This window comes from Nycticebus coucang, chromosome 7, assembly GCF_027406575.1.
Source record: "Nycticebus coucang isolate mNycCou1 chromosome 7, mNycCou1.pri, whole genome shotgun sequence".
Classification (NCBI taxonomy): Eukaryota; Metazoa; Chordata; class Mammalia; order Primates; family Lorisidae; genus Nycticebus; species Nycticebus coucang.
This window is the reverse complement of record NC_069786.1, coordinates 47,355,037-47,377,465: the sequence shown is the minus strand read 5'-3', so window position 1 is coordinate 47,377,465 and position 22,429 is coordinate 47,355,037. Positions and strand designations below refer to the sequence as shown.

The window sequence follows — 22,429 nt, the reverse complement described above, 5'->3', positions numbered from 1 at the left end:
AATATTCTTTGCTCTGTGTTTTTTTGTTTTTTTTTTTTGTTAGTGGTCAAGGAGAACATTTTTTTTTTTTTTTTGTAGAGACAGAGTCTCACTGTACCACCCTCGGAAGAGTGCCGTGGCGTCACACGGCTTACAGCAACCTCTAACTCTTGGGCTTAAGCGATTCTCCTGCCTCAGCCTCCTGAGCAGCTGGGACTACAGGCGCCCACCACAACGCCCAGCTATTTTTTTGTTGCAGTTTGGCTGGGGCTGGGTTTGAACCCACCACCCTTGGCATATGGGGCGGGCGCCCTACTCACTGAGTCACAGGCGCTGCCCCCAAGGAGAATATCTTGTTGAGACTCTGTCATTGTACACATTTTAAAAATTTCACAGCTTATAGATTCTAGGAATGTTGAGACAGCAAATAAGGATATGTAATAGTCTATTCCTTCAAAAAGCTTATTATCCATTGTGGTTCCCACACCATACAGAGATTTTCAAGTGTATAACAGAAACAAAAAAATTAAGAAAGCTGAGGAAAAGTAAACTATGGCTTTTCATGGACTATAGATTCCATTGGTGTATTTCTTGGATGATACTGATTCTTATTATCACCTATGTTCTCTCCTTAGTTGTGAGAGTACATAATTCAAGACAGGTATCTATATTAATCATATATAAAATAAAATCTCAAAGTATAAGTAGCTCTTATGGAAATGTCATACACCCTGACATTTGTGCTTAGGTTAATTTTTTTTGAGGAATATAGTTTATTCCATGGTTAAGTACAATGGAAAATTTGGCATGTATTTTTATGTAATTGAGTGAGACAAAAATAAAATGAAACAGCTTCAAATAGTTTCTTTTGACTTGGGTGTTCTTTCTTTTTTTTTTTTTTTTTGTAGAGACAGAGTCTCACTTTACTGCCCTCGGTAGAGTGCCGTGGCGTCACACGGCTCACAGCAACCTCCAGCTCTTGGGCTTATGTGATTCTCTTGCCTCAGCCTCCCGAGCAGCTGGGATTACAGGCGCCCGCCACAACGCCCGGCTATTTTTTTGTTGTTGCAGTTTGGCCGGGGCTGGGTTTGAACCCACCACCCTTGGCATATGGGGCCGGCGCCATGTTCTTTCAGTTTTAAAATGTGATGCTGTTTTACAAAGCTAATATGAATAGATACCCTTGGGTGATACTGGCTTAATAATCAGTTTCTTTTCAGTGACTCCTAGACTATATTTTAGTGCTTACGTGCAACTTCTCCTGTCATGGGGGAGAATGTCTGAAGAAGCTGTGTCCTTCTCCAAACCTTCTGAGATCCTTGGCCTTCCATCTCTTCAGTTTGGACTTGGACTTGGGAATTCTGACCAAACCAGGGCCGTTTGGGAATCAATAGCGTGGGTTGAAATGACGTAGACCACCTGGTGGTCTCTTGGACACAGAGCTGCTGGAGATTCAAGCACCTTTTCCAGTAGTGGAGGAGAGGTTGGCGCCTCTCAATTCTTGTGACATGAAAGTATCCTTAAGTGCAAGAACAGGGCCTCTCACAGGCCTGTGTGCTGGGTACTATAGAACCTCATAGATTAGTACTGTTTTGGGAGATGGGGAGGGCTGAGGACGATGGGAGTATATGGCTCAAATGCAATTACACCAGTGGCCAAAAGATAGATATATCACTGGTTTATACATGATAATACATACAGTTTTCATGTAGCAATGTATCAATGCAAATATTTTGCCTAGATTTCTAATCATTAAATATTCCGATAAATAGTAAACTGGAATGGGTCATTAGTTATCAGTGAGAAGAAGGACCAAGTATGTACATGACTCTGATGTTTATCTGACAAGGAGATAGTGAACCAACATATTATCCAACTACATAATATTAAAATACTACTCAATTTAAATGACTTGGTATGGCTGAGCATGGTGGCTTACACCTGTAATCCTAGTCTGGGAGGATCTCTTAGACGTAGGAGTTTGAGACCAGCCTGGGCAATGTAGCAAGACATTTCAAAATGTCTTTACAAAATATTAAGAAATTAGCTAGGTGTGATGGGGCAGGCCTGTAGTGCCAGTTACTCAGGAGACTGAGCAGGAGAATTGCTTGAGTCCAGGAGTTTGAGGTTGCAGTGAGCTGTGATAACACCACTTGCACTCTAGTCTTGGCAACAGAGTGAGACCTTGTCCCCACAAAAATAAATTAATAAAAATAACCTAGTAAAGACCAGTTCTTCTCTTTGAAATCTCTGAGTAAAATCTGGGGTAGAAACTCAGGATACCCCTGAAACTTTACACAGAGCTAGAATAGGATGAGCATACTCAATCCACTGTAACCGAAAGCTGGTGTGTGTGTAGGACGTCATTACGGGCTTACGAATAGGATTCCTGACATTGTATTTCTTCTCTACCGTTACTCAGGGCTACACAGACCGTCAAAAAGATTCTGGTTTATTTGGTTTTCTTTCGACTGATTGATAATCCCTCAGCTTCGTGTCTTCTTCTATCAGGTTTTACAGCGGTTGATTAAATCTAGAGGCAAATCCCAAAGTAAACACTTGAATGTTCAACTGGTGGCAGCTGATAAACTTGCACAATGCCCCCCAGTAAGTATCACCATTTGTCTCCTAACCATGCTTGGGAGTTAGAAGGGGGGAGGGTTTTCTTTTTTCATACCAGCTTTGTCATTTTTAATTCTACGATGAGGGTAATGATGGTATGTTTTCATAACTCTAAAGGATTTCTTGGCACAAACTGCTTCTGTTATTTCGGTTGTACTCAGGCATCCAGAATTGGATAGTGATGGCCTCCGTATGCTACCTTGATTACCTTGCAAACACTCAGCAAACTACCTAGCATCTAGCCTCCAGTCATGTGGACCCTCTCAAGAAAAAAGAACAAAGTAGAACATACCAATTTGACTTTTCTTCAACTTTTCTGCAAGGCATTAAAGATGATGATGTTAAAGGTTAAGAATTGATTAGAACTGGAGGAGCCTTGTGGTCATAGCTGATGACAGGTTCAGGGTTGAGTGGGATGAGAAACTAAATGATAGCCACTCTTCTCCGAGGGCCATTGCCAGAACACTGCTGCTGGGTTGGAAGGCCAGTGGTGGCACGGGGAGATTAGGAAGGGACCTGCTGTCACACAGCACTGGGCTCCAGGGTCAGTCTGTCTCCACAGGCTCTACTGACTGCTTCCGTGTCTGCAATTCTCAAGAGGAAATAATTGTCTTTATTACTCACTTGGGTTACTGGATTGTTTTATATACCTGTGTAGGATTGTTTATGCTCTGTGGAAGCATAAAATCCAATTCAGATGTTTAGAGAGCAACACAGCATAGCTGTTAAAAGCACAAACTCTGGGGCCAGAGGCTTGGGCTTAAATCACACTCATTAGGTAATTATGGGCCTGCTTTATGGGATTGATGTTCACTTTCAATGTATAAATGTGTGGCAAAACTCTTAGGACACTCCCTGACACGTAAGAAGCACAGTCTAAGTGATTCTGTTGTAATTACCAGATGCACTCTGCACTGGGCAATGTCTGGTCTTTTAGACTCTACAAGAACCTATGCCTCTCTGCTTCACAGTTCTATCTCAGTTCCCTATCACAGTAGACCCATAATAAATAGTTGTCGAATGAGTACATATATAGGAGGATATAGAGACAATAAAAGAATGCATCCTTCCATTAGATGCCTACCATGGGCCAGCCAGTATGCTAGATGCTCCACATAGATTATCTCTAATCTTCACAGTTCATAGTTGAGGCAGCTAAAAACAAGGAATTATTAAATAACTTTCTCAAGGTTATGTAGTGAATCAGGATTAGATCTAGATATATTTTTCTCCAAAGCGAGTTTCTTCCCCTCCCAATGCCATCTCCCAAAACACACACACACACTTTGTTACCTACCCTGCAGATCGTCTGGATAGCTCGGACCAGGGAGAGCTGTGTTAAGAAGTTTATCTTCACTTTGCCCACTGATGAAGTCCATTTATGCAGTGGAAGGTAGGATGAAAGCACTGAACAGATACAGAAAGATGGAATACCCAGGCCCTAAACCAACACTTCACAGTTGAAGGAAGTTAATCTTATTGTAAAGCTACCAAAACCAAGAAGTATGCTATTACTTCCAATTTTTAGAACAATATTATAAGGAAGTTCTATCAGTCTGGACTTCTGGGAAGCAGATACCTAAATGGAAGTAGAGTACAGGAAATTTATTGGAGAAGATGTCATCTTTTATAAGAATGAGCTTATTAACATTTATTCCTAATAATTGCCAGAGAAAATACTTTTGTCCTATTAAAACTAAAGTATTTTATCTGCTGAGAGGACTGATCATTGAGTGGTTGTGCATATATTAGAACTTGTTATATCTGAAATAGCTGGGCCTAGCACAATGGCACGCACCTATAGTCCCAGCTACTCAGGAGGCTGATGTAGGAGGACTGCTTGAGCTCAAGTTATCAACCTGGGCAACATAATGAGACCTTATCTAAAAAAAATGCTGTTTGAAATAGCTGGAACTGAGAAAAGGTATGTCACACATAAATGCAAATATTACTGTGAGCTACCTTAGGACTTGGACCCAGGTCAGGGATTTCAAAGGGCTCCATGGCTGGAAAGACAGCCTTGCCCTATCCTTACCTCAGTAGGATAAATACTTTCTTGTTTTATATTATTGGTCAGAAAACCTGAAATTTTCAAAAGGCAGTCTGGCTAGGCAAGCTTACTTTGTACTTAACATTTTCTATGCACTTTTTATTAAAGGCGTTCATTTGCTATTGCATGAACAGCATTTGTAATGCTAAGAAGAAATCATATATTCCATTTTGGCACATGTGGAGAAATCTTTAGATTATAAAAACCAGTAGTGATTTTAAAATGTGTCTGCATGTGTCCCTGCTTTACTTCAAGACTGTCATCCAAAGATAGGTGATCACTGTGTCATTTTAGTTCCTTTAGGAGAATTTGCAACTTGCTTAATTGGCCCCTGGATCTCTAGTCTGAAAAGTCAGCAAATTACACTGGCAGAGTCTCGCATTGCTCAGAAATTAAAGACAACAGTTTCTGGAAAGGGAAGTCTAAAAGAGCAGTGAAAAAAGTTAACTCTTTGTAGCCAGAAGGATGAATCCAGATTCAGGGACTGTGAGATCAAAAAGGGACTTTAAAGAGCACCCAATACAGTATGTTGTTTACAACATGGGTTCCTTGTGATGTCAACAGGTGTTATGGGGAAAGAACCCTGATACCAAGAATGTTTACGGTTTCTTTGCTGCAGAACCCTGAATATGCTAATGTGTATTTTCTGTCTCCAGTAGGACATGCAGTATGTGGTGTTTCCCCTAAACTGTGACTACAAAGTGTCCCAGGGTCTGATGTTTCATGGAACACTCCTAGGGAAAGGCTGATCCAGTCTAGTCTCCTCATTTTACAAATGAGGGAACTGAGACCACGAAAGATGAACTTATTTTCCAAAGGATGTATGCTTTGGCTAAAGTCGGCATAAGACCTCTGTCTCCTAGTCTAGCAAGACTTTAGATAGTGAATGGCAACAAGTCAGTTATTTATATATTCCCCTTGCAGGAGAATCATGGGTTTCATAGGTAAGGCTTTTTCTAGGAGAGAGGTCAGGAAACATTTTTTAGTAAAGGGCAAGATAATAAATATTTTAGGCCTTGTGGTCATATGGTCTCCTTTGCAAAACTATTCAACTCAGCTTTTGTAGCAAGCAAGCAGCCCGAGACAATGTTAAAATAAATGAGAGTAGCTATGTTTCTGTCAAGCTCTGTAGAAGCAGAAGGCAAGCTGATTTAGACAGGAGACTGAAGTTGCCACCTAGGACAAAGTTGTGGCCCTCTGTTACTGTGCTGTAAACTATCCCCATGGTGACTTTACACAACAGCCACTTGGTGGTATTCAGCTAGTGGCTCACCTGGTCCCCTAGCAGGGATGACTGAAAGGCTAGGCTCAACCAGCTCCCCTCCCTTCCTGAGCAGTTTGAGGGTCTTTCCGTGGGATCGCTCCAGCAGGATACAGGGTTCTCATATGGCAGCTCCCAGGCTCCGAGAGCAAAGATTTTAATCTCTTAAGGCCTGGGCTTACTTACCAGCACAGCATCACATCCACAGCATTCTGCTGATCAAAATAGCCACAGAGGCCCTCCAGATTCAGGGAGATGAGACATGATCCTCCGTCTCTATGCAGAGAATGTCAAGAATTTGTGGCCATTTCCATCTGCACAGACAGAAAGATGAGCTGGGAGACAGGCTACTGGATAGTTCTACTCTAGAGGAGGGAGGATTTTCCTCTCATTGCTCAGTCTAGATTCTCAGAAAAAAACAGATGCAAACAGAAAGGGGGCTTGTGGACTAGGACTTATAATAAGCCCATCTCATATTTTTTTATATGAGTTTTGTATTTCCAGTATATGTGCTATGATTTTAAATTTCATTATGCTTCTGCCAGGGGTTGGTACCCTTTTGCTCTTCAGAGGAATTGAAAATAGGACATTTTAAGAAGGCCAAGCTCAAATTGCCCTAGTACTATAGTAATAAGAGCTACATAATGCATGGTGAGAAAAGCAGCGAGATAGACAATTGAATACATAAATGAAATGTAATCCTTTAATCCTACTTGCTTACAATCTGGCTCGGGTTACCGAGAGCTGACCCTGTTGTGGCTCTTTGAGCTGTGTAATGTTTTGTGTGTGTAAAATGACATTGATCGCTCTCTCTGTGTGGGGAATCTCATCTCCTCAGCAGAATCTTGCAGACCTCTAACATTACAGTAACTATAGTAGTTCTCGTCTCTACATTATTTTCCATTGCTGAATAGACTTAGATTTATTCTGTTTAACACAAGAACTCTGAAGGGAATGGTCGTGCTCAGGATCCTTGATCCGTATTGCTCTCAATGGTAGTAATTTTCCACTGACCTTTTCCAGTAATTTTATTTAAATTATTTAGAATCACGTGGAATTACCCATCTATTTGAAGTGCCCTCCACTGAGTACATTCATTATTCACCACCCCTGAATGTCCACAGTTTATTTCTTTCTTTTTTTTTTTTTTTGTAGAGACAGAGTCTCACTTTATGGCCCTCGGTAGAGTGCCATGGCCTCACACAGCTCACAGCAACCTCCAACTCCTGGGCTTAAGTGATTCTCTTGCCTCAGCCTCCGGAGTAGCTGGGACTACAGGCGCCTGCCACAACGCCCGGCTATTTTTTTGTTGCAGTTCGGCCGGGGCCGGGTTTGAAACCGCCACCCTCGGTATATGGGGCCGGCGCCTTACCGACTGAGCCACAGGCGCCGCCCCGCAGTTTATTTCTTAACAATGCTTTTGAAAAAGAAAGTAATCGATTTCTGACATTTCCTTCATGAAACAAGGCAACATGGATCCAGCTTTTCTCAGTACAAAGGGAACTACACCTTTTCCAGGGATTTTACTTACCTCCTTGGTCATAGAGAGTCAGGGAGAGTTTATTCCTACCAGTGCTATGATTTAACACATGAGATTCATGTGAACTTAACAGACACTAAGATTAATCTCCAGACACTAAGATTGTTGGATGTTGTTATAATCTTTGAAGAATAAGAATGGACAGGATGGAAGGAGGGGTGTTGGAGGAAGTATGTTTAGGTCCACAATGAATGTCATAAATTGTTAAAAGAGAGGAGCTAAAAGGGATCACAATCGCTATATTCTTTGCATTATGTTACCTCACCAATTATCAGTAAGAGTTCAGATTTGTCTTTCCTGTTTAGCTCATTAAAGTGGAAACTACTTGGGTCTAACTACTAGAGCCTCATAACATCTGTGGCTTTTCCTTTAGCCACAGAAGACCTCTTAGAGCTTGTTTTAAAAAAAAATCTTTTAGGCTCAGCACCCGCATAGTAGTTATGGTGCCAGCCACATGCACCAACGGTGGTGGGTTCGAACCCAGCCCTGGCCAGCTAAACAGCAATGACAACTGCAACAAAAAATAGCCAGTTGTTGTGGCGGGTGCCTATAGTCCCAGCTACTTGGGAGGCTTAAGAGAATCGCTTAAGCCCAAGAGTTTGAGGTTGCTGTGAGCTGTGACGCCACGGCACTCTACCAAGGGTGACATAATGAGACTCTGTCTCAAAAAAAAAAAAAAAAAAAAAGCAGTCTGATTTCCTCTCACTAGTTGACCAGTGAGTGAACTGTTCAGGACCTCAAACATTTTAATAACATGAAGTTTTGATATGAGAGAAATATCAGTTGGTTCTTTTATAATTAGCATTTCATGCTTGTGCCGTTCAGCCATTTTGTTTTAGTGAATGGTATTTGCCCATTTTTTAAAATACAATGTCAATTTCAAAGTCTCAGTGTTTCAATGGCAAAGAAATGAAAGTATGCCCACCTCCATTGAGTATTTCTTTTTTCCACTTAGAAATAGGAAAGGTGCCCCACATGTGGTTTTCTCTGTGCACAACCAGAAAATGTTGAGGAGTCCACACACCATGGGAGCATTCGTCTATATTTAATCCTATGTCTAGCAAATAGTCTGTAATGAAGCAACTTTAAAAGTTAAACTGTAAAATTAGCTTCTGAGTTTTACAAACTTTTTATTAGAAAATACTCAGTTTCCCTAAGCTAAAACGTATTAGACAATATACACTAGTTTCAATGAGATTTCCCCCTCTATGCTTGAAAGTATGTATTTCGCAGTCATTAAGGAAGACTTACACAGTCTCTCTCTCTCTCTTTTTCCTCCCAAAATAATTTAAAAGAAGTAAATGGAACTTGCTCTACTCCCGAGGTTACAACCTGAAAAGCCCAATCTTCTTTAAAAACTAGGGTGACCATTTATTCCAATTTTTTGGTCCCCGGCAAACCAGGATGGTCAGCAACCCTAAACCAGGTGGCTTCCCTGAGAAAGATTGTTCTATCTTACTCCGTGAATGGAGAACCAGAAAGATGGTTCAATACTTAGATTTTTTTTTTTTTTTAAAAGACCTTGCAAATTCCTTCCTTTCCATTATTCAGCTTCAGCCTTCCTTTCCCTTTCTTTCCTCCCTGTCATTTTGCTCCTCAGAGCTGGAGGCCTATTTTTCCCTCTTGGCTATCTACAAAGCTTCAGTTTTTAATTTTCTGGAAAGAGCTTATTTAGAAAAGGAGGCGAGGAGGCCTGAAGCTTTGATGGTTTGTTTTCACTCCTCTGTCCACTGCTTATTTCCCATGGCAGCCACACCCTGTCTCCCCACCTCAGCTGAATAAAATATTCCGTTGTAGAATGTTGAAGTGTTCACTGTGGCAGTGCTTTGAAAACAGCTCAACATTACCCTTATTTGGGGCTGTCACCAAGGGCATGGTGTCCGTCAGTGGGCAACATTCCCTGCTGAGGCTAATGTTGATCAGACAGCTCTCTGCATGTCCATGTAGGAGTCCTCACATATTACCTAAGAACGAGTTTGCTAGACTTGAACTTTTACATATATGAGAAATAGGCAAAACTGGTTTGCATAATTCATTGGGTTGCTTCTCTTTGAATTTCTTATATAATTAAAAACTAATTTTCCCCCTTATACTGACTTCTTAGCATTCTGAGCTTCTCAGCTGTGTTGTTCCCTAAACAGTTAAAAGGAAAAATTGTTACAGATACACAGGCTGTGAAATCCTATCTAGTTGAAAATAAGCCACATGTCAGTATTCATTCAGAAGCCAGAATTTGCTTTTCTCTGTGCTTTTTGGAAGTCTAAAAGCAGTTTCAAAGCGTCTTCCACCACATAGCTGTCTTCAGGCAGTACAAAAGCTAGTTTCCTAGCAATGATTGAGACTTCAGCAAACAGCCACGTGCTGATATAGATGAATTCTATTCACTGGCAAAGAGAAGTACTTTCTTAGAATTATATGCAATTGAATGTATATTTAATTGTGTCTGTGGCAGTGACAATGCACTATGTACAACGAGCCAAGTAGATAGGAGCCTCATTCAAATAGCCTTCTGCAGTGGGAGCTGCTTACCTGGGTTTTCCCTTTGTGGGTGCTGCCATCCTGGCTGCAATCGTCAGGACCCACCCAGTCCAGGCATCCCTGGGAAGTTCAACTTGAGACTTTATGAAAGAAAGGCAATGTTTGTTGAGACTAACCAAATCCATATATAGAATGAGACCTGTGTAATCACATTTTATAGTTCACGCAAATCAAGTGATATAAGCAATCAACTCGAAATCACATAGGATCTGGACTTGGTGGGGAATCTCAAGGCTGGAGCACTGAGATGGTGCGTGGCTCTGAACCTGTCCTGTTTCCTCCTCTTCTTCCTGTGCAGTCCGAGTCTGTGCATGCTCTTTATAGTGTAGCTGCTATTGTCCCACCCAAGTCAGACCCAAATGCCACTGTTTAGGTCACAGCATTGTGGACACTCCTCAGGTTATTTTTGTAACTGTTTTACTTTATTGAGGGAGGGGACTTTTGATTGCAAGAGACAGGAAATGCCCTCCTTGCATTAGTGGAAAACAGGGTTTTATTGAAAGGATATGTGTTGACATCTCCTTTAGGGGCCAGCTGCTTTCTCTGTCTCTTACCAGCCGTATAGTCTCTTTCTTCCATTGTCTTTCCTTTTCTTTTTCTGTTTTATTCTCTTCCCCCTACAGATAAATTCTTTGACTTACTCATAATTTCCCCTTCCTCATAAGTTCAACTTTCATGTATTTCTCCAACACTCCTTTTAGCGGCAGCTCAGTCCTTTTATTGTTCTGAATTAAAGTTGCAGCGTGACATAGAGTATTATGGATTCTAATCCTCATCTCTCCTACCAGACTGTATGCTTCTTGAACATAAGCTGCCATCTATTTTCTTTGCCACGGTATATCCGTCGTGTCTAGCATAAATGGGTACTGAAAAAATATTTTATGAATGGATAAAAAATGCAAAAATCATCTGAAATCTGCTAATAACTGTTCTTGGTTGGGGGTAGGTTTTTTTACATGAGCTGAACTGGCTGAGTCTTCCCAAACTTGAGTCACTTTGGACTGAAGTCATTCTATTCTTTTCCTAGTCCTGCTCTAAAGACCTTCAAATGGCTTTCCAATATAGAGTCAAATTTTGCAGTAAAGACTGATATGATGAAACATTTAAATAGTAAATGTTGGGGGAGAGATTGTTTCCATGGTGACTTCTGCTTCAAGGAGCTTTTGTTCTAAGCACCGAAGAGAATGAGTCAGCTGAGACACCACCAACTCCATGTCATCCAGTTGCCATTAACCTAAATCCAGCCAGTGATTTGATTCATTATTTTGATAAAATGAGTTCATAAAAGCAGGTGGATGGTGGTGGCAGTGGTGGGAGAGGGGAAGTATTTCAGTACACCTATTGAAAGTTGGATTGCGCTAACACTTAATCTTGCAGAATGGCTTTTCTCTTTGTGAGGTGCCAAAGTTTTCTGACTGCCCTTCCCAAGAGTCTATGTCTTGGGTATATCCTGTGTTCCCAGCCACACTGTAGTAACAGAGGGGCCACTCTGCTCCTCTGGGAAGAAGGAACTTCCTGGTAACAGGCCAGAGGTTGAACAATGCTCTCACTGACAGAGGCATGGACAGCAGATATTTCTTGTGTGACTCCTCACTTCCCCAATTCTACAGTCCTTGTTCTTTTTTAACCATTTCTTTCACAAAATGATCTTGGTAACAAATCACTGTGATGTGGTTTTCTGGTATTAATGCTAAACTTTCTTTCCTTACTGTTTTATCATTAGAGAGAGAGAAAATCATTTTCACAAACATTCTGAAAATTACCTAAGTAAATGTTATTCCTTTCAACATACTTAACTTGGGAGATGAAACGTTTATTCCAATGACATGGTTGTTGCCCAAAATAACCATGTTATTGCCCAACAATAGTTTAGAAACTATTTTTTCAGTACCATTAACTTGCTTTCCTCTTATTTTGAAACAAATAGAATTCAACTCTGTAAGAATATATGGGTAAATGGGTGGCTACATACAGGCTTTCACTTTTTTTTTTTTTTAACCTATAACACTTTTATACTTACGTCATCTTCTTCTTTTTAAATAATGACAGATTCAAATATTTAATGAACACTCTTATTTTTATATTGATGTCTGCATTTGTATGTGGATAACTGAAAACTCCTCACTTGATTCTAACTTTAGAAACTGCCCATATAGCCCCACAAATTTGATATTAGCTACTAGATGTTAAAACCACTGCCCAAAGTGAGATGTGGGGTCTCATTACCTAAAATCTAAAGAGGAGATAAATTGGATTTTCTCATCCTCTGCAGGAAATGTTTGATGTTATATTGGATGAAAACCAGCTGGAGGACGCGTGTGAGCATCTGGGAGAGTACCTGGAAGCGTACTGGCGTGCCACCCACACGACCAGCAGCACCCCCATGACCCCACTGCTGGGAAGGAATTTAGGCTCCACAGCGCTCTCTCCATACCCCACAGCCATTTCTGGGTTACAGGTATTGTCACTTCGTCACTCTTGTTTTTATAACCTTACATCTAAGATTCTATAGGGCAGCAGTCCCCAGCTTTTTGGCACCAGGGACTAGTTTCACAAAAAACACTTTTTCTGCAGACAGGGCAGTGGGAGGAGAGTCTGACAGGAGGTGGAGCTCAGCTGGTAATGCGACAGATGGGGAGCAGCTGTGAATACAGAGGAAGCCTCACTTCTCGCCTGCCACTCACCTCCTGGTGTGCAGCCTGATTCCTAACAGGCAACAGACCAGGACCAGTCTGCAGCCTGGGGGTTGGGGACCAGAGCTATAGGGAACTTGGTTAAGATGAAGAATCAGGTTGTCCTTAATCTGAAGAGGGATCCATATATGTGGATTATATTTAAAAAGTCTAAATTGTTACTTAAACATGCTCTATCCTAGAGAAACTCTCCCCTGAGAACTTTGTGTTCAGTAAATCTATGTTGAAATCCTGCCAGTAAACTGTGTACCTATTACTTTTTAAGGGCACTTCTTTTTTTTTTTTTTTTGTAGAGACAGAGTCTCACTGTACCGCCCTCGCGCAGAGTGCCGTGGTGTCACACAGCTCACAGCAACCTCTAACTCATGGGCTTACGTGATTCTCTTGCCTTAGCCTCCCGAGCAGCTGGGACTACAGGCGCCCGCAACAACGCCCGGCTATTTTTTTGTTGCAGTTTGGCCGGGGCTGGGTCCGAACCCGCCACCCTTGGCATATGGGGCCGGCGCCCTACTCAATGAGCCATAGGCGCCGCCCCTTAAGGGCACTTCTTAAGGATTATGCAATAGTGAAAAATGTCAGGCACCATGGCTAGCTATATGAGATATTTGGAGGCTGATAGGCTGCTGGGCTTGTCCTCTACCTTGTATAAGAGCGTGTGGACCTCAGTAGAGCTCCTCTGTTGGGAAACAGTGGCAGATTCCTGAGTTTTTTGGGGGCTGTCCGGGGGCCTACCTTGGTAAGTGGCTGTGGCAAGTATTCTTTAGGGTGGCTTCAGAAGGTTCTTTTTTCTGCTGTTCTGGTATTGCACTCAGCGCTATATGTAGGGAGCCAGACACCTTATGGTACAAAATGAACGTTGCCTTTCTACATTTATTGTTATTTGCCATTTGTCAAGCAGCTACTGAAATGTAGTAGCAACCACCAGTGGATTGAGGAACACGTGGTCAGTTGAACCTTCTTGTATCATGACTAGTTTTGTTCTAATGGGTTATGTTAGTCATAATTATAAATCATTCAGAGTTAACTCTGAGATAAATGGTACTCTCTGAAATGCTCTTTTAACTGTATTACTCTTGCTACAAAATTGTGTCATCATAAGCAGAAAAACTGCCATATAAGTGAATAGCTTTTGAGTCTGGAAATGAACATGAAAAATATACTATTGTAATGTACAGTATATATGTATTTCAAGCCTTGTTGCACTTCCTGCGAGTTGATTTGAGTGTAGCATTTCCATTGACTAGTCTAGATTGACTCTGAATTGTACATTGTGGGATGAGAAATGGATGCATGAAGCAATAACTTTCTGTAATGTAGGCAGAAATGAAATGTTGCACTTGGTTATGAATACAGCAATCTTGACTCTTCATCTCTAAGACATCTATCTAGGGTGGTTCTTCCAGTTTCCTTGATGACTTAATCTGTTGCCCTTTATCCTGTGGCCTACTTCTACCAGTAACTATCAGCACTTAATTATGAGACACCTGCCTGAGGTTAAGTACATATCTGTGACCTTTTCAATGAATTTTCTTTTGTATGAAATTGATTGCACTTCACTGAAGATGTATTGGAGCCCATGGTTTCATCAAGATACTATTTCTTAACTGAAGTGACCTACTTAAACTGGTAGACTCAGGTAGATAAATATTTGCCCACACTAAAGAAAAACGTTGAATAACATTCTGAGCCATCACATAAGTGTCTTATATTAATTTCAGCCAGGCGTGGTGGCTCACACCTGTAATCCTAGCTCTCTGGGTGTCCGAGGCAGGTGGATTGCCTGAGCTCACAGGTTCTAGACTGGCCTGAGCAAGAGTGAGACCCCCATCTCTAAAAATAGATGGGTGTTGTGGTGGGCGCTTATAGTCCCAGCTACTCAGGAGGCTGAGGCAAGATAATCGCTTGAGCCCAAGAGTTTGAGGTTGCTGTGAGCTATGATGCTATGGCACTCTACTAAGAGCAACAAAGAGAGACCGTCTCAAAAAATACATATATGTATCAATTTTATTTGTGCGATGACTCACACTTACAGTCCCAGCTACTTGGGAAGCCTACACAGGAGGATCACTTACGCCATGAATTTGAGGTTGCTGTGAGCTACCTATGATCACATTACTGCATGTTCCTCCTGAGCAACAGAGCAAGACCCTGTATCTTAAGGGAAAAAAATAAAAGCCAGGTGTAGTGGCTCATCTTAGCACTCTGGGAGTGGATAGCTTGAGCTCAGGAGTTCAAAGTCGGCCTGAGCAAGAGTAAACCCAATCTCTGCTAAAAATAAAAAAACTAGCTTGACGTTGTGGCAGGTGCCTATATCCCAGCTACTTGGGAGGCCAAGGCAAGAGAATCACTTGAGCCCAGGAGTTTGACTTTGCTGTGAGCTACGGATAACGTGGCATGCTACTTGGGGCATCAGAGTGAGATTCTGTTTCAAAGAAAAAAATATTAATTTCAATTAATGCTATTTGAGATTATTTTTGTAGGACTTTTCAGTTGAGAAAGCAAGATTTATAATGCATCAATTAGGCAATCTAGACTACTAAATGGAAAAAGTCTTACATTTATGTAGGAGGCAAAAACAGAGGCATTATTTTATGTACAGCACAAGTAGTAATTTCATTAAAATATTTTTAAAAGGTATAAGGTAAGGTATAAAAATATTTTTAAAAGGTATTTTATAAGGTCAAGGTGAGCTGTGTTATTTTAGGAGGGGAAAGATTTTATCAGTTCAAGAGAAATAAAATAATATAAATAAAATTTTAATAGAATAATATTCTGAACATTATTTCCCAATAATAAAATAGTCCTCATTTTTACAATAGAAATAGAATTATTAGGCCTTCCTAAATATATTGTTGCATTTTACAGTTAAATCTCAATAGGAAGCATAGCCATGCAGTACTGTGTAATTAAATTCATAAATTATCAACACTCGGGCATCTTTCCATGTTGTGTCCCAAACAAATAAGAGCAGATATTTTGAGCAGACCATTTGTGCATGAAAATGTTTTATTGAGTCAGATATGTAGCATCTTACTGTACAGATCCTATTATGTTATGTACTTTGTACATGTTTAGAGGTATAAAACTGCTGTTATTTAATTGATGAACCATCTGATGTTTCTAGAGTCAGCGAATGCGGCATAGCAACCACTCCACAGAGAACTCTCCAATTGAAAGACGGAGTCTCATGACCTCGGATGAAAATTATCACAATGAAAGGGCTCGGAAGAGTAGGAACCGCTTGTCTTCCAGTTCCCAGCATAGCCGAGATCATTATCCTCTTGTGGAAGAAGATTACCCTGACTCATACCAGGACACTTACAAACCCCATAGGAACCGAGGATCACCTGGGGGATATAGCCATGACTCCCGACATAGGCTCTGAGTCTGCTGAAACAGATATTCATCTGTTGACAATTTGCCATAGCACTGCTAGGATAAACTAACCATCTTAACTTGGCAAGCACAGCACAGTCTTCACTGTGCTTATGGGCTGCTGTCATTTGATGCTAAATAAGGGGCAAAAAAAAAAAAAATGTACATTATGCCCTTGAATCTAGATGGATATTAGATGCCCAATCATATAGATATTTTTAAGTGCAACATTTCCATGGTAACAGTACCTTTTGTTTTCTTCATAGATTTAGACACATCAATTTGTAATTTAGGGTACTTATCAAGGCACATATAAAATAATTTCCCATGATGGAAATTCCAAATGACCAGTTCCAGTTGGAACCAATTTATAAACCAATTCCTGTTGGAATTTGGGTGAATTGACTAGAAAGTCTACTTGAGCATGTTGCAATCAATTGAAAAATCTGGAAAAAAGAAAACCTAATCAATAAGAAAATCAAAATACCAATAGAAGCCAAAACCAGCTATGATATTTATTTGCTGGAAGCTAAATTTACACTAAAAGTCGGAATGTATTAACATTTTAATATATGTTAATGTTTCCAGAATGATTTTTCAAACTTACCAAATATAACTGATAGTGCCAAAACAAAAACAACTCAGAACTCTTAATGCAGAAATTATACAGTCTCCTCAGATTTTAATACTTTTATTTCCTTTTTGGCACAGATGTTGTATTCAACGTGTTTTCCTTTTCGTTTAGTAAGTACTGTTAGCTTGAAGTTGGAAAAAAAAAAAAAAGAAAGAAAAAAAAAAAAACACAAAAAATTTTCCGCAGTGAGAGAGAGTAATAAGGAGAAGCCCAAAGATAGCTGGTTATATGAAACAGAAAATGGGGTGGTGTCTCCTCTTTAACCAATCTGAGCACAACTACATATACCCAGGAATGTGAAGTCAGGCAGTAAGATTGTGGGAAGCCTCTGAGTACAAAGTTAAACATCTCCAGATGGGAATTCATCTGTCCCACTCAGCGCAAACTCGGGGTCAGGATTTCCTGCCGGCATGATTGTTTTTCCATTGCTTCCCTCAGTTTCCATCTTTGAATCTCTGAATATGATACCTTTTCCCCAAATTTTTGTTTTACATGGACACATTCAACTTTGATACTGAAAACAGTGTTTTTGCAAAATGACTGATTGAAAAAAGTTACAACAAATGATGAATTTAAAAGCTTGCAGTAAAAAATAAACTTATTAATTCAGAAAATATTTGTTCACTAAAATTATAGCATTTTAAATGCTGAGAACTATGAAGAATTTGGAGATTGAACTTTATTATTTTTAATGCACAGTCTTCTTCACCTATTAAGTCTCCACAATTTTTCCTATGGCTATAATTATGGGATTAGTGACCTATGTCTTATATTATTAAGGAAGTCTTAGATTCACTGTCATCCAAGAAATTATTGAAATTGGCCCTTTTATACAATACACAAATGACTTTATAAAATGACTCTTGTTTCTAAAAGTCCACAATGCATGCGTTTTCTATAATCCCAATAGGACCAGGCATAAAAGTCCTTTTTTACTCTACATGTCATGGAGCCTATTTTTGAAAAAAATAATAATTAATTTTATATTCTTATTTTTTCCCCAAGCCTTTTAATATTTAGGCTGTCAAAGCATGCACCAGTTCCATAATTTTATTTACCATGAAAGTAAGTTTCATATTCTTGATTAGTTACACGTATCTTGTACCCCATTATAACCTCACCGCATGCCCATCCTTTATGTTCATGTGCGTGCCCTTTTTATGATAATGAGGATACCTATAATTCTGCAAGTCATTTCAGACATTTGATACAATTAAAAAATATGGGCTAAGTAAAATTTAAAAGTTAACATGAGTTTCTTTTGTCATCTAGTGAAGCTTATAAAACTTTCAGTTAAGATCTTTAAAAGAGTTGTATCCATTAGGCACTTAATTAAACATATAACCTGCCATTACTGAATACTTTGTTAGGACACAAAAGAGCATTTTCCAGCAAAAAAAAAAAAAATAAAAAAAAAATATATATATATATATTTATTACATGTATAGCACATATTTGCATGAGAAAGAAAACATTAGCCAAAACATTTTTCTATATGCTTTACTGGTTTCTTGTTTGTGTGCATTAAAGTATTTAATTGCAAAGAATGCACCAGGTGTATAAATTTAGACTAGACTGCTGTTCAGCTTTTTCTGTAGTAGCTTTAGTAATCTGGTCATTTAACTACTTTAAGATACTTACATTTTATGGCAGGTAGCTGTAACAGCATTTACATATATTTCCTAGTCATCGAGATTACCATCTTTCCTTCAGCTTTCTAAAAATCACTTGTTTTTAAAGGCCTCTCAAAACCTTGTTTAGAGTCATCCATGTCATGCTGATAAAGAGAGAGGTTCATTCAATATTTGTGCACAAAACCAATCTATCACTTACCATCAAATGTCCATACCTGTTTTGCTTTGCATTCTTATTCAAAAGCTAATAATCTTAGAAAGGGTATAATGTATATTTTCATGATGGACATATTTAAAATTTTACTTCAATTTGGCATATTCTTCCCCCTTCCTTCTGTAATAAGTTTATCTTCTTTAAATGAATAAGAGATATATTTATCTTACTTTTTTTAAAGCCTTAGAGTTTATTGTATAAATGATACTTAAAATCCAGATATATACTAAAGAAAAGTTTTATTTTTGCCAAGCACACCATGCACCTTTGGAAAATACATACTCCACAAATACTTTGTTTTAATGAATTTTATTTAAAGACAGCAAATGATTATAAGCAGGAAAAACAAGTCTTACACTTTTTTAAAGGCTGTTTTTTAACTTAAGGTAAAAACCACATATTAGAATTCTATAATTTCAGTCACAGACATGTAACAATGAACATAGACTCATGTGACAGTGTAGACTCATGTGACAATGTGGAAATGTAGTCCTGGACAAAAGGGAATGCAATTTGTCAATCCTGATGTTACTTCTCAAGTCTATAATGTGACTCTACTCTTCTAATATTATCAGCAATGTTATCTTGTTTACTCTAGTATTTAAAGCAACCCTTAGAAATGTTTATAAATGACTGATGATTCTCTCTTATCTTTATACAGTTCTGTTGGAAAGAAAGTTGAAATTGTTAGCAATTTAGACTGATGATCTTTCCTAATAAGAGAATCTTAATTTTGTGACTATATAAGTCATTGCATTTAGTCCTTAATACCACAAAATTTTAAATGTGAAACAAATTCTGAGACAATTATTTGTTCCCTTGAAATAATTTTTTGCTTTATTATTATTGTTGTTGTTTGCAAAATGTATTTTTGGAATGTTAACCTCTTTTCATACCTGCATACTTGAACTTGTCTTTTGTGTGGGGGCCTTAAAATTCATAATAGAAAATGGGGGCAATGAAAGGGAGTGAGAAAAGGAAGTTATGATGAAAGATGGTTTGCAAATTTAAACTCTTGAAATGAACATATCACAAAATATATAGTTGAGACCCAAGATGTCAGTTAAGAAAGCTTCTTGGCAATCTTAATTTGCATGCTAATATATTTTCTTAGTTAAACAGTTTTATTTTGGTATTTGCTAAAAAATAAAACAATGTAATACCACTATAGAAATTATCCTATGTATTGATATTTATACTACCTCTTCTCTAGAGAAGACAGTTTGTCTTTAAAGGGAAAAAAACTCTTGTAATAAGTACCATCAAATTATTACTATATGGCTAACCTGCTGCAAAGCTTAATGCATAAAATATTAAAATATGCCTTCCCTTTAGATTTTAAACTGATTCCAAAATGCTCTTGGCACCCTTTCATTTCTTCCATAGTAGTGAAGATTTTTTTTGACTAGTTCACAGTTCATCATGAGGCAGAGTTAATTCAACAAATAAGTCATCATTGGCAACAAGACAAACTGCAAGGGAATTGCCTTCATGTTCAACTTGTTTGAATATCTAGTTCTAAGTCTAAAAGAGAGCAGGTCCAGAGGCTTGATGTTTATGTGCAACTGGTTTTCAAATTCAAATTTTGTTGATCCCTTACTTCTGTGGTCACCCGGAGCCTGGCTTAGCCATCTACTGGGAAAAGACATGTGTCATCTTGAAGGACTCCCATGTAATTGGAACAAACTTCGTATCAATGTTTCAAATAAATGCTTATGTATCCCCTTTTCCGTTTCTATTTCTGCCTTTGTCTTTTATGACAATGTTGCATGTTGGTAATTATGTAAAACTCATCCTTGAATGACTATGAATGAAAATTTTATAGGAAATTATATAATAAAATCTCTTATTAGTTCCTCATACCTTTAAATACTGTTACTAAGCTACTTATTCAAGCTATGTCTATGGAGCAGAGAACAGTCCTCTTCTTTTAAACGATAATTGTGATCAGACCAGTCAAGTTAATACAGTAACTGTTAGATAATAAGGACAACTTTTTTCTTGTTGACTTTAGCAGTCAAGTTAGTCAAAATAGTAAAATTGGTTTCTATGGGCAAAGAGCTGCATTCAAAAATTACTTTTTAAATATTTCTTCTTTTACTAAAATAGTTTTTCTCAAATGAAATACATCCTCCAGTACCAGCTATCTCAATTTACTCGTAGATGATTTAATCCCAAATGCCTTAAGTAGTTGAGGCATATTATGGGAAGACTAGAAAGTATCTCATCTAACCAAAGGCTGTACCTCCTACTTGCCATGAGAAACAGGTGAATAACAATTGATTGCGGGAATCATGGTTACATAGGAAGCTTTTTTGGTTTATTTTGATGTGTGAAAAATGTTTATAGAAAGATGGTAGAAAATATTCCTAATGAATTTGGAGTGGTTTGGGGAATACGCTGATACTTCCTCATTTGAAAATTGTAAGGAGTTAAAGTGACAACTATCTATGGACCAGAAGTGGCTGGCCTCTAGCTTTTCAATACTTTCTAAGTGTTCTTCGTTATGTTTTGAGCACTTAAAGATTCTCAACAAATGGCTGTGTCTATGTTTCTGTAGGGTCCACTCTTGCCCTCCTTGCATGCCACTTTCACACACTTTTAACTGAAATCAGTGTGAATTCTGTACACATAAGGGATGTATTAAAGATGCAGGATCATTAACGCTATATTGTTGCATACTATTTTTCATATGCCTTACAATATTTTCTGGGACGCTATTAAAAGGAAAGCATTTTATTGCCAAAATCTATGTTGTTACTTCTAAGCTGCATTAGCAGTAGAAAAATAAATAATGTAGCAAAAACATATATTGTACAGTACAAAATTATAAAATATATATATTTTGCCAATAATATGAAAATAGATCGAGGAGAAAGAAGCACATTTGTTATAGCACAAACTTACAACAAAATCCACTGTTAAATTTGGCAGTCATATTTTTTAAAAGTATATAGATTTAGTTCTAAGTTTTATCAGACTTATCTCATCTACTACCTTTTTAACTTGCTGCTTGATACTTTTCCAGCATTTATTTCATAGTCTTGCAATCTGTGGATGTAGTTTCTTTTACTTTATTCCCTTCCTTAAAACTTACAAAATTCTATTTTGTGATAAGACTCATATTATATTTTTTGTTCCTATTTCTTCTCCTTCAGTGGCAACTACAAAAAAAGTCACAGCAAGGGAGCTCATAGGGTTCCTCTGAATTTTGGACATGTTTGAAAATTTTTATACTTTTCACAGCCTCAAGTCAGAATGATCAATAACTATGTCCCAGCAAAAGAATATTGGTTAGGGATTTTTTTCATTTGTTTTGTACTGAATACTATTTTGAAACATAAGTTAATGGCATCAGCTGTGTTTTTGAAGGGATGGTGGGAGGAAATAAAATACAGGTAAATGTGTTAATGTAAGAAAACATACTAAAAATAAATATGGCAAAATGATGTAAAAAGATTTTCCCTATTCTGAGGGCTGTTGATATCCCAGGCTATTGCTCTATCTCCAGCGACAAAACGGAATAAAAATTGCCTTTGTCAAATAATTTTTCCTTTCTTTAAATTTTAGTTATTTATTTTAATAAATTATCCCCTTTTATTTTTCTTATATAAATATGTGTAGCATTCTACAGGCATGCTGGGTAAAATATACTATGCAAATGTGTACAGTGTTGCATGTTTTGTTCTTCCTCTGCTTCAGTGGCTTTAAAGAAAAAAAATGTGATGTTATTTTTGTGAACAAAAACATTTAACAAAGAAAATGCAGAATGCATGCATATAGTATCCTAATTTCTATGGATTTGTTTTATGGAATTTAAATGTTACAAAACAACTGCATTAATTTTTTTCTTTTATATAATAAATGAAAAAACACTGAAACCAGCGTA

At 38.3% G+C, this 22,429-nt stretch overlaps 1 protein-coding gene across 5 annotated transcripts in view; it reads left to right on the top strand.

Annotated features, from left to right (window-relative positions):
• Positions 1 to 21,663, top strand: part of CACNB4 (calcium voltage-gated channel auxiliary subunit beta 4) — a 265,202-nt gene extending 243,539 nt beyond the window's left edge. For all 5 annotated transcript variants that reach the window (XM_053596364.1, XM_053596365.1, XM_053596366.1 and 2 more), the window contains 3 exons: positions 2,491 to 2,586; positions 12,263 to 12,448; positions 15,808 to 21,663. In XM_053596364.1, the coding sequence (XP_053452339.1) occupies positions 2,491 to 2,586; positions 12,263 to 12,448; positions 15,808 to 16,068 (543 nt within the window). In that variant the 3' untranslated portion in view covers positions 16,069 to 21,663. The remainder of the gene's footprint in view (positions 1 to 2,490; positions 2,587 to 12,262; positions 12,449 to 15,807) is intronic.
• The last annotated feature ends 766 nt before the right edge of the window (positions 21,664 to 22,429 follow it).